The 13,177-nt window shown below is 42.9% G+C and overlaps 1 protein-coding gene across 2 annotated transcripts in view; it reads left to right on the top strand.

Annotated features, from left to right (window-relative positions):
• IQCH (IQ motif containing H) overlaps positions 1-13,177 on the top strand; it is a 99,712-nt gene that overhangs the window by 71,905 nt on the left and 14,630 nt on the right. Inside the window, exons 8-9 of one of the 2 annotated variants that reach the window (XM_060095206.1) lie at positions 2,319-2,480; positions 11,428-11,550. The exons of the other annotated variant lie outside the window; for it this stretch is intronic. Of the exons in view, the coding sequence (XP_059951189.1) occupies positions 2,319-2,480; positions 11,428-11,550 (285 nt within the window). The remainder of the gene's footprint in view (positions 1-2,318; positions 2,481-11,427; positions 11,551-13,177) is intronic. 2 annotated transcript variants of the gene reach the window in all.

Genomic DNA, 13,177 nt, shown 5'->3' with positions numbered 1-13,177 from the left:
GTTTTCAAAACCCATTGTGGTAGTATTATCATTTGTGCCTTTTACACTTAAGGATACTGAGATTGAGAGAGCTTAAATAACCGTTAAAAGTTTCCACTCTTTGCGAGGGCCAGATTCAGGCTCTCTGACTCTTTGGTTGCCTTCCCACTGAAATCCTCATCACCAAAACATTAATATTATTAACATAATATTAATAATGTTTGTTATATGCATTTTTCTTTGATCAAGGACACTGAAACATCAAAACAGAGGCTCTGGAAAAAAATGCCAGACATGTAAGAACAGCAAGTTCACTTTCTTGTATTAAGGAAAAGTAGCTGTCCCCATCTGAGTTGCATTTTATGCAATACAGCAGGAAATATTTAAGTTGACAAATAGGATATTTACAACTGCAACAGATCCTTGGCAGTTAGTTTTTAACAATTGTTGCAAATGTGATTTATTTGCTATTATAACAGGGCATTACTGTGAGAATATGACTCCTGAAATTAGCATCAGTTTAGCAAGGGGCCTTGACAGCCTGACCTCTTAATATCCTTATAATGATGCCATTTACATTCCATGCTTACTCAAGTCACTCACTGCTAGATTTGTTTGAGAGGAGTCCACTCTAGGGCAGATGTATTCTGTATTTTAACACACCGAGTTGGTGTGGAGGGGCACATGTAGGCCTTCTAAGGGGAAAAACTGTTTAATCAAGTCTTCATGAAAATGTGTTCGTTTCCAACTTCCTACAGTGAAAATGCATTACTGCTAATTACAGCATACTCCAGAAACACAATACTTCATGTTTCCTCCACAAGACATTTCCATGGCATGGATATATTAAACAAGAACACGTTTTGATCCTCTGCAGCTTTAGCTTTTAGTGTGAGTGGGAAACTAGTCCTGGGTAAGGATTGGCTGGGCCAAGATTAAAGCCATCTCCACCAGCAGGGAAAGGGCAGAGGGTGGACTTGGAGCCAGGCAGAACTGGATTCAGATCCCAGCACCACCACTTCCTAGCTGTGTGGACATGGGTACCTCTCTGAACCTCTGTTTCTTTATCAATGACATGGAGCTGTTATTTTTAAGGTTATTATAAAGATCTGAGATATTTGTGAAGTACCTGGCACACTGTAGGTACTTGATACATGGGAATTGGTCACGTTTGTGTTGCTTGTCAAAGCTCAGATGTTACCTTCTCCATGATGCAGCCCTGAGTTCAAACTAGACAAACTCAGCCTGTCTGTTCTTTCTGCTTTGGTACTACTTTGTTCCAACCCTTTATCATATCAAGTATTCACTGTGTTGTAATCAACTGAGTATGATTCTATCTGTCTTCCCATTCTTGATGTGTCTCTTTACCTTTTACACTTGGATAACTAGCACAATAATATGCCTTGAGCATTGAACTCAGGAGGATTCTGGGGGTGCTTCTGGATTCAGTGTAGGGGTGAGGGGTGACAAGAGAAATTAAGGACGGTCTGCCACAGGAGAGGAGAGAGGGTACCATATGACCCACTTTGCCATCAGCACTTTAGCACATAGTGGATGCTCAGTTAAGTATCTGTCAAAGGTGTTATGGACATTACTCAATTATCTAGTAGCTTAGAGTAACTTATTGCTTATATATATCTGTTTATCAAAGCATTTTAATTTCTGTTACATCATAGTATCCTTTTAATGACCCTAGGATTCAGCTAGGGTGGATGCTATCTTTGTTACCCTGTTGAGGATACTGTGACATTGTAGGGTGGGTGAAGTGACTTTCCTGCACCCTTAAGGTAAAAATAGTTGTAGAGCTAAGGCCTGTAGGCCAACCCTAAGTTCCCCTTAAGAATCGTGTTGAGATTCCCAGAGAAGCCAGCACTGCTTTTTCTGAAGCCAGGGCAAACTGCCCTTTTCTAATACTTACACACTCTTTCCCCCTCTGTCTGCTCTGCTTGAATTCCCCATCCTCTGGAGTTCCCACCCAGCTTCATTTCTCAGTAGCAAGCATTGCACTGGCTACTTTAGAAGTGACAAACCACAGGCAGAAAAATCAAAGTGCACATGAGCCTTTCGGAACCAGGCCTCTCCATCAGATTATCTTGGACAGGTATTTCCAATTGTGTAACCTCCCACAAGAACCTTAAATCTTCTGACGAGAATCAGACTGGAGACTCTATCCCTCAGTTGAACAAAGGAGAAACAGAAGCAAAAACATCTACTCCGTTAAGTCACAGGTTCACTGCTGTAGTTGGGTCTGGTGTGGTTTGGGGTGGTCAGAGGTGGTGGGGGCCTTCTCTCCTGTTGGCTGATCACACCCTCACTTCTTCGGCTCCTGTTCTACTCAGGTGTGGGCAACAGGCCTCAACCTCTCATACAGTGACCAGCTGGCCCTGACTCAGCTCACCTTATACTTGACCAACGGCCACCTGGATTGCAGTTTGAGCACCCTTGAAGTGCCCCGCTTTGTTCCCAAGAAAGACAAGAAAATGAGCCATGCGGCAATGCCGGTAAGCGACCAATGCTTCCTGATTCTCCTCAGTGTCAGCAGTACTCACCCGCCATTTACCGAGCTCTGGTTGCGTGCCAGGCTCTATGGGTCCAGAGAGAAGAAAGAATCTCAGGCAAGTCTTTGAACCTATCAAAATGGGCTTCTGGTACATGAATGTAGGAAAGGGGAGGCGGCGTCCAGAAAGGGCAAGCACTACGTAGAAGGATGAAAGTACATGGGGCTTTCCAGGGCTGGATGTTTGTGTGTTCCCCTTCATTCTCTTCTCAGCTCGCTTCCCGGGGCAAGTACATCTATACCCACTGCTTCAATTACCAGAAGCTTCCAACAAAACCCATATTTTTCTAGCTCCAGTCTCATTTTTGAGCCTCAGACTCCTAGATTCAATATTCAACAGAATGTCTCAAGAGTCCTCAAGGGTCAAACTACCCAAAACTGCACTCGCCGTCTCTCCTCCCCTATACTTCCTCTTGGCGGGTCAGGCCAGAAGCTGATCGCTCCCCCTATATCACCACATCCAGTCAGCAACCAGCTCATGTTGATGCTAGCTGCTAAAATGCCTGGACTCTGACCCCTCCTTCCCTGTCAAAGATAGTGCCTTCCTTTCAGCTTTCATGGTCTCACACTAGTGTTACAATAGCTTCTCATTAAGACTCCCTGCCTCCTGTCAGGGTGGTTAAAGTGAAAAGTGAATCTGAGCATGCTGCTCCCCTACTTATGATTTTGAAATGACTCCTGTCATCTTCAGGAAAATCCCCACTTCTCAGCTTGGTTAATGAGGCCCCTTGTGATCTGTGGCCCAATCCCCCACTCTCATCACTAGGCCATCTCTAGGGGGCTGGAGGCAGTAGTCCTGGGACTGGTTCAGGTTTAACAACCTCAGGACCCTGCATAACAAAGGGCAAACCTCCATGGGGACAGTGGGCTAGGTTGGTCCTGGGGAAGGAGAGCAAAGTTCAAGAGGACCAGATGGCCCTTCCTGTAGGTGGGATATGAGAGCAGATTGGGGCTCAAGCCACAGCTGCTCTGACAATGTCAGAGGCTTTCTTCCACCTTCTCTTACAATAGTGGGCTTTGTGCCCTTTTTGCAGATGAAGCTCTACTTGAGGTCCAGATATGTCAAGCAGATAAAAGAGGAATGCCAGTGGTTAATAGGACCCCCACTCCAGTGCCCTAGAGATATCTTTTCAGAGCAGTATCTCCTGCCTCTCTGTTGAGTCTCTTTGGGTCCAAGAGACACCTCTGGATTTAAAGAACACTTGTTTGATTCTGCCCAGGATCCCCACATCACCTTCCTTGGCAGGAACTCAGTGTACACTTGGAAGGGTAGCCTGGAGAGGGTGCCAGATTTCTTGGGGGGCTCAGGCGACAGCCTCCTTCTCCTGCTCAATCCACTTGTCCTATGAGGTACCATACCATTGCTCATGGGAATACCTTAGATCTCTTTGCTTATTAAGAAGAGAAGCAAGAGTTGGACTAGGAATGAGAAACAGGCCTCTTTTAATTAGGTCCCAGGACCTTGCTAGGAATTTCCCAGGTTCGGTCCCACCTGTGGCCTCTGTCCTCACCACAGGGACCTACAAGACCCTAAGTTCAGTGCCAGAGGGAGGGACAGCAGTAGAACTTGACACCTTCTGGCTTAGTGAACCTATCTCCATGCCATTTCCAAAAGGAAGCTGGAAGCTGAGTTAATATTCAACGCAAGACTTCCAAAGATAATTTGCTGCGTTTAAGTATGTTGCTTCAGCAGGCTGTAAGCAGAAGTTGTACTTGGAATTAGAAGCACTCTCCCATCTTCCCCATCTTGCCTATAGATTTCAATCCTAGCTACAGGTGACATACAGGAATTCTCCTGTGATCAAGAGTCTTAAACACTTTTAGGAATTGCCCACACACGAGAGGGACACATTATGATCTTCAACAATTCAAATGTCTCTACAATCACTGAAGAAGAGCTATTCAGGTTTTCTGATGTAGGGATAAATTGAAAGTGCTTTTGGTTTTAGAAAGATACATGGAGGTTCTAACCCTGCTGCCACTGTGCATGTGTGTGCACACACATGCTCCTATGCATATGTGCACGTGTGACAGGTAAGTTTTAAAAGAATCATGCATGCACACACAGTACAATTTACAACCAAACTGAAGCTCCTGAACAAGTGTGAACAGACTGTGATGCCATCAGGTTTACAGTCAGTTGACAGCCCCCTTTGAAGACAAGAAAAATGAAATACACAGATACGACTACAGTTATAATGAGGGCACATTCGAACAAATGCCTATAAAAGGTTTCCAGTTTGGGCCTATTCCTTTAGATAATACGCTGTGCAGGGGAAAAGCAAAAACTTTTCTGAACTCTAAGAAGAGCCATTGTCCCCTTATTAGAAACAGGTGGCAAACCACTCTCATTTAGACCCAGTTATACCAGGTGTGTGGGCTTCTGATCCAGTGTCCTCCACAAATAACCCCTTGAAGGTGGAAACGAGATTGGATGAGTCCCAGATGTACATGTTTTGAAAATGAAAAGGAGTCACCTAACAGCTTTTTAACTTTTAACTAACGTTCTGTCAGACTGGACGTAAATTGCTACCCTTTTCTGTCCCTTTTTTACTCTTCCTCTCTCTTGGTGGACCCTCCATACCACAGTTGGTGAGTGGCCAAAAGGGACCATCTCTGCAAACATCTTAAAACAACCCCAGTCATTTATAAGCATTTTAACAGCACATGATCTGTAATGAATGATTAAGTAAAACCTTTTGTGTTAAATTATGATGTTAATAATGATTCTGTCTCCTGTAATTTATTATGAATTCTCAAATGCTTCGGGTTTGATTTTGATAGAATGCAACAACAGAGTTTATGTGATGACTTTATTTTTAGAACCCCTTCTTTGAAGGCACGCATTTCCCCACTACTGCTGCTACTGTAATTATGTACAAAACCAATCACTCATTAGAGTTAGGATACGTTATCTTCTAGACAGATGAGGCTAAATAAGCAACACATTAATAATTCAGAGAGCAGTTCATTATGCATGTGGATGCCTGCTTTGTAACTGAAATAAGAACCTCATCAGCTTCTGCCAACCCTTAAACAATAGTTCTATGTTATTGCAACCACATTCAAGTTTACGCTTGTTAAACTGCTACTTGGATTATTTTATCAAACATTCATTTATTTGTGGTCCCTTACTGCTGAGAACAGATTTTGGAAGCTCCTTTTTTAAGTTAATGATTTGAGCAATGGGTGTTATTAATTCTCAGAATATTATAAACATGATTAATTTTCAGGCAGAGATTTATTACATAAGGATTTCAACTATGTCAACTGAAATGCATCACTGTCAAAACAAGTATCATGGCGAAAATAGAATATGCTCCACACTTCAAGTGCTGGTGCTCAGAACTAAATCAATTTAAATTGTGGCTGAAGCAAAATTATATTCTCCAGTGAAAAGGAGTATTTCGAGCTTTCTTTATTTGGCTTGAAGCATTCTTGTTAGATTGTGATTTAGAAAGGTAGTTTAATAGACCTAGACTTCTACCAATAATATTTTGCCTTCTATTTCTTCCCCCTTGTTTTACTAGAAAAGGCTAACCTCTGAAATTCCCACACATTCCAAATGTGGCCAGTGGGAATTTGGAGAGGACAACACTGTTCTAAGTCAGGGGTCATGAATTCTGATCCTCTCTCTGGCCTCAGTTTCCTTGTTTATAAAATAAGGGAGACCTATATGACCCACGGGGTCTCCTAAGGCATTTGATTTTATGGGGCTTGCAGAGTAGGGCTCTGTATCAAGCTTGGCCCAGGCAGTGTCATGTACAGTGGGGTACTGGGGATGGGGAATTTTTCCTGTAAGGGGACATAGGAAGGGCTCATCCCTCTGTTCCACAGCCTTCCATTGAATGGTCTTTTTCTTGCAGAATCTTTTAGAAAGGAGTAATATTGTTGTGACAGGTCACATGCTAAGTCCTCGTCAGCCATCACCTTAGTTATCAGTTAATACTTTCAGCCAGAATCAACTAGAAGTAAGTTCACCTCTTTGTGCCAGGCATTCTACTAAGCGCAGGGGATATAAGGATAAGTAGCAAAGAGCTCCAAGTTTTTCAAAGGACCCAGATAGGCCAGCATATAGCTATAATGCATATAATAACATGATAATAACATCCAAAATGTACTGAGCCTTTACTCCTCACCAGGTACTTTAACTAAGTGCTTTACATGAATCTTTATACAACCTAATATATGGGGCAGGTGCTGTTATTATGCTCATTTTTAGATAAGAAGACTGAGGTTAAGAAATGTTAAGCAACTTGTGGAAGGTCACTCAACAAGCAAGTATGGAAGCCAGAATTAAGCCCAGGCCTGTCGGACTTTAAAGCTTGTGTCTGAGCATTGTGCTACCCAACCTGCCTTGTGTTGGCTAAGAGTCAATGATCCAACCCCAGAGTACAGCTTCAGCTCATCCCTGAAGAAGTCTCTGGTTGAGGCCATGGAAAAAGCCCTTCTTCCAAAGGGGGCTTCAGCTCCCTGTGGGATGAGGTTATTTGCAGGCATATTACTATTATCCACTGGCTCCTAATCTGCTCTGAGCTAGGCTAGGACTCAGTGAGCACTGAATGGGCCAGATGGTTGTGGAGGAGTCTTCCAATGCTATAAAATTCTTTAGGTTATGACTTCCTTGGTAAACCTAAATGGATTTTACAGCATCAGAAGAGAGTCAATTACATAAGTCAGCCTTTTAAAAATGATGTTTTCCATTTGTATAATGCTTTATACTTTAAATAGACATGAGCTTATTTGATCCCCAAGATAGCCCCAAGAAGTAGATAAGACATGGATTATCATACCCATTTTACAGATTAGGAAAGTAAGGCTATTCAAAGGTAAGTGAACTGCCCAAGGTCATAAAGTTAAGTAAGTACCAAAGTCCAGGTTTTCTGATTCAAGTCCCTTTCTGATGAAAAGATTTACTGGTTGGTTGTTGTGTTGTTTTGTTTTTCAAATAATTTATCTTATTTGTGAAACTATTTAGTTTAACAAATGCTAATAAGAGCTAACTTGTTTTTGAGCACTTATTCTGTGCCAGACACTGTTCCAAGGTCTTTACAAACTCATCTAATCCTCGAGACAATACTGTCACCTGTGCTATCAGGCTGGATAAAAGACAACACTAGGGCCTCCCTGGTGGCGCAAGTGGTTGAGAGTCCGCCTGCCGATGCAGGGGATACGGGTTCGTGCCCCGGGTCTGGGAGGATCCCACATGCCGCGGAGCGGCTGGGCCCGTGAGCCATGGCCGCTGAGCCTGCGCGTCCGGAGCCTGCGCGTCCGGAGCCTGTGCTCCGCGACGGGGGAGGCCACAACAGTGAGAGGCCCGCATACCGCAAAAAAAAAAAAAAAAGACAACACTAGATCACTGACAGTTTTTTCCTGTAGGAACTGCATAGTTGGTTAAGTCTTAAAAAAAAAAAAAGTAGGTGTATTGTATATGTTCATCTTTATTTGCATTATTATAACACATTTATTAAGATAAGCCAGTAATTTCACCAAGCATCCAGGGTACAGAGACATTTGACAAAGTCCCTGTCCTCGAGGAGTTGAAAAGAAATATAAAATAGATAGCACATACACAAGGAAAAACCACAAGCTCTCTTTTAAGTGCCATTTAGGTGACAGTCCCTTAACCTGCTGCTGGAGTTCTTAGGAGAAACAACTGTGGACAGGTGGGGACAGAGGATGCTTTACTAAGAACGTAGAACTTGGTCTGGCCTTAAAGACTAAGGCACTCACCATGGCAAGGAGAGGGAGACCTCCCCCAGCAGAAAGAACAGCAGCTGAAGAGAGCCTGTGGTCTGTTATGAACCAGTTGGGCTGGGGCAGAGAATCTGGGAAGAGGGAAGTGGGAGAAGTGGTTGGAGCAGTCCACTGAGAAAGTTTGGGAGAGTCTTCCAGCCAAGCCAGGTGTCTGGATTTCATTTTGAAGGCAAAGAGGAGACACTGAAGATTTCTGAGCATTGACCAACCTGAGTTTGGGAAATGCTCAATGTGGTACTAATGCTCAGAATCCCAGGTACCAATGGGGGCAGGAGTAGCCTGGAAAATTACATTTGGTTTAGGTCTACAATGCTCCAGGCCCTGTGATGTTTTCAAAGAAACAGCAACAACAATAGTAGCTACTGTGTATCAGATAGGTGCTTACTGAATCATCAAAAGTCAGGGAAGTTAAATGACATATTCAAGATCACACATATAGTAAGTGGCCTAGTCAGGTTTTGAACTTCAGTGATTCTGACTCTGTATAACCTTTCCACTATAGAATTCTGCTTGCATCCCCACCTCCCTAGTAGAAAGAAGAAGCTGCCTTCCAGGCCATAATGGTCTGGACTAGGACGGTGATGGTCATGGAAAAGATGATGTCGCTTGGAGACATACACCAAATATCCTGGCTTTTCTTTCTGATTCCTTATGAATCACAAGCCCAGGACTGGAAGGAGGGGGAATTGTAGTCTGTCTCCGTAGAGCAAAAGAAACCTCAGGATAGCCTGTCCTTACTTGCTGTCCAGTAATACTGGACAGTGAGCTCTTCTGCCTTGCTTTGGAGCCAAGATACACAACACTGAGCTGGATCCGGCTACCTGAAGCCTGCCTACCTCTCTCCCTCGCTGACTGGGTCCTGATCTTGGGTTTGCTAGTTTATATACTATAGCAGCATAAGACAAGTTTAGAAGACAAAAATAACCTTGGAATTATCTTGTGAATTCATGGTAATTACCACGCAATTACATGCTCAGTAACTACAATGGAATTCCAGAGTATTTACAGTTCACTTCTATACACAAAAGCTCAGGCTTCTGGGCCTCCGTTGTGAAGGCAGGAGCATGGCACAGCCTGACATGGCAGGGCAAGCAGGCCTGGTAGTCACGTTCCTCCAGACTGACTACATAGCTGAGCCAGAATTTCACTTAACCAGTTCTTGTTACCCCACCAATAATCCCTGTCAGGTCCACCAGAGCTACATTGTCCTCCAAAAGATGTCCTCTAGGGGCAAGACCTGGGATGACTGTCCTGAGCTGTCATTCTCTAGGGATGGTGTGACTGTCCTGTTTTGTGAATCAATCTCTTCTTCTGCCCCAAAGTGCTCAGTGACTGCAAGTCCCCTGAATTACATCCTTTGAAGTGTCTCTTAAGTCAGAGAGAAGTGCAATCCACTTACCCTATTTCATGTATCCATTCTTTCTTTCATTCAAGAAACACTGAATGCTAGCATCATGTCCAGCCTGGGAATTCAGAAACCAAACAGTGCCTGCCCCCAGAAAACTCCCAGTTGTGTAAGACAGCCAGACAGGGGAACAACTCATGATAGGTCAGGGTGATAACAAAGTACAGTTGTGAGGCATAGAGGGTCAAATAGATTTTCTTTTGTAAAAATAGAATTCTCAATGGCTCCAAGTGGGACAATACCAATGGAGATGCACAACTCGATGCATTAGCCTGGGGGAGCCTAACATTTTTGTAGATGTGGATCCTGCTTATGTGTGGGAAGAATGGGCTTAATTACTACTATTGATAACGCAACCATCAGATACACTACTTTAAGTAAATGTGGAAGGAAAAGACACAATATGTGGGGGACATATGTCACAAAAGGTGAACATGAAATCTGAGTGTGCATGTGTGTGTGTGTGTGTGTGTGTGTGTGTGTGTGTGTGTGTGTGAGTGAGATGCAGGTGGGGAAATGATGTTCATTGTCCGCTGGGCACTCACTCAGTTGGCCCCAGTTTCCTTGCATTAGCTCAGAGACAAAGAGAGAGCCTGGGGTTTCACAAAAGACAGTGTGTCAGGTCATTAGGATCCTTGCAGCCAGCTGTGAACCAGCAGCAACTCCTTTTCCTTCTCCTATTTCAAGTCACTGCATGCGATCAGGCACCTGGTTGCCCAGCACCTGAGGGTCTCCGAAGTTCAAAATCTGGCCCAGGCATCGCCATTTTCTATGCCCTAAGGTTGGCCATGGCTCTATGTGCAGTTCTCCAAATTTCCATTTACCCAAGGACAAACAGATAATTGTCAAAGGCAAATATCATATTTCACAAAGGACATGCTACAAAACTATCGGGATTCAATACTTTCTTTTGCACATATTAAATTTTCAATATTTTAGGAGATACTATAGTTGAAATACTTTGGACCTACTGTAACCAGTCTCTTTGGGATAGGTTACATTGATAGGCAAGCAAGATATAGAATAGCAATTTCCCAAACAAAGAAAGCAGTTGGAATTAAAATTCTAACACTGGTCCCTTCAAGGAGGTGCAGTGCACTTAGTGATTTGCTGCCAAAGAGTGAAAAGGGGGAGGGTACCTTTACAGCAAGAAACCTTATGAAAACTACCTTAGCCAGGTGACCAAGGTCGGCATCAACAGTGATAAATCATGTTGATATATGTATCCTTGATATGAGGTGATGAAAGTGGCAGTTTACCTATGTAGTCCTTCTCTCCAAAACCAACAACCCCCATCTAATCATGAGAAAAACATCGGACAAACCCAAATTGAGGGACATTCTACAAAATACTTGATCAGTACTCCTCAAAACTGTCAGGTGAGACTGAGAAATTGTCACAGCCCAGAAGAACCTAAGGAGACATGACAACAAAATATAATGTGCTGTCCTGGACGGGATCCTGGAACAGAAAATGGAAATTAGGGAAAAACTAATGAAATCCAAATAAAGTATGGACTTAACAGTAATGTGGCAATTTGGTTCCTCAGTTGTGACAAAGGTACCACATCAATGTACGATGTTAACAGTAGGGGAACTGGGTGTGGGCTATACAGGAACTCTCTGTATTACCTTTGCAACCTTTCTCTTAATCCACAAGTATTCTAAAATTAAAAGTTTATTTAAATATTTAGTAAAGAGTCTGACATTCAGTTGTGATTTTTTTCCAGTCACGGGCAACCAGTCGCTATGCGGTGATGAGCACCCAGCTGAGGCACGACAATCTCTCTCTGATTTTCCACTACGTTTTTCTCCAGATGTGTAAGGCCCATGGCATCGGCTATGATATTGAGGTATGAAGGGTGAGAGTTGGCCAAGGCTGGACCAAATACAGGCCTGTGGGTGATCTAGGCAGCTAATAATTTGATGCACCTTCAAACAGATATTCTTTAAACATTGGATTGACATGTATTTAGAGGAAGGTTGAGTGCTGCTTGGGGAAGGGCAGGGGGTGGCACTTGGTCCTGGGAAGTTGATCTCTGACCCCAAACTTGTACACCCAACTTAGTAAAGCAAAAACCCTGTAGCTCACCAGACTTAGGAGTAATTTGGGGGACCATCTCTTCATCTTGAAGCACGTCCTGAGCTTTCTGACCCCACCCAAAGCTGCTTACTAATAAATATCCTCTTAGTCTGTTTGGGCTGCCGTAACAAAGCACCATATACAAGATGGCTTAAACAACAGAAATGTATTTCTCACAGTTCTGGGGGCTGGGTAATCCAAGGTGAAGTTGCCCATCAATTCAGTTCCCAGTGAGGACTGTTCCTGACTTGCACAATAACTGCCTTTTTGCTGTGTCCTAACACGGTGGGAAAAGAGCAATCTCTGATGTCTCTGTAACCTCTTCTAGAAGGACACAAGTTCTAACTGAACAGGGCTCCACCCTTATGACCTCATTAACCATAACCATTCCCTTAAAGTCCCTGTTTCCAATACATTCACATGGGGGATTAGGGCTTAAACATATGAATTGGTGGGGGGGGGGTGTGTGTGTGCGGGTGATACACAATTCAATCCATAGCATCCTTCTACCTACATATCATAGTTTCTTTCTAGGAGTTCTGATTTTTAAAAAAACAAAAACAGTTTCCCCCATTTTTGGTCTATTTCCAGTGACATTGATGGCCCCTACCCAGCTTCTTCATCCTTAGTGTAGCTGGATGGGGGCAAAGTGGGATGTAATATCTCCTACTTAAACTAGAACCTCCATTTTGTGCCTAGAGATTCATACTACTCTGAGAAATAGTTTCATGATTTTGCACTTTGATTCAGATCTTCAAATCTGAAATTCTTAGAGGGCTATTCTAAGACCTGAGTGACCCTATGTGCTCTTGTGAAACACCCTTCCCATCACATCAAACATATTAAAATATATTCACCTCTCACATTAAATATAATTTATAGATAATGACAAAGAACTGAGCAATAACCAATTGATCAAATGTTTTGATTTGTAGATACTCTGTTCCATATTTATTAATTTTTGTTTTTCATACTTGAAAACAAATAGAATTTTTCAGGGTTCAAATATTGTTATAGGCCCTTGAAAAGCACATGGACCTTAGGCACAGGGCCAACAGTGAATAGGATGACCTGGCTGACACTTGGCAATCCCCACCACACTATAGGGTACTGTCAGGGTGCATAACACCTTTTGATTAGACTGATTCATGCTGACTGCAAACACATAAAATGAAGCTCATATTCCCTTGCAAATTACATTAAAATTGATAAAATATAGAAAGAATGAAAAGGACAGATTGAACTGAGTTATCTGAAAGTAATTATTACATCTGCTCAACATAATCTCTTTGGAATTAAATACAGTTGATCCTTGAACAATGCCAGAGTTAGGGGCACTGACCCTCCACATAATCGAAAATTCAAGTGTAACGCTATAGTTGGCCCTCTGTATCCAC

Source organism: Mesoplodon densirostris, chromosome 4, assembly GCF_025265405.1.
Source record: "Mesoplodon densirostris isolate mMesDen1 chromosome 4, mMesDen1 primary haplotype, whole genome shotgun sequence".
In the NCBI taxonomy this organism is placed as follows: domain Eukaryota; kingdom Metazoa; phylum Chordata; class Mammalia; order Artiodactyla; family Ziphiidae; genus Mesoplodon; species Mesoplodon densirostris.
This window is presented reverse-complemented; position numbering and strand designations above follow the sequence as displayed.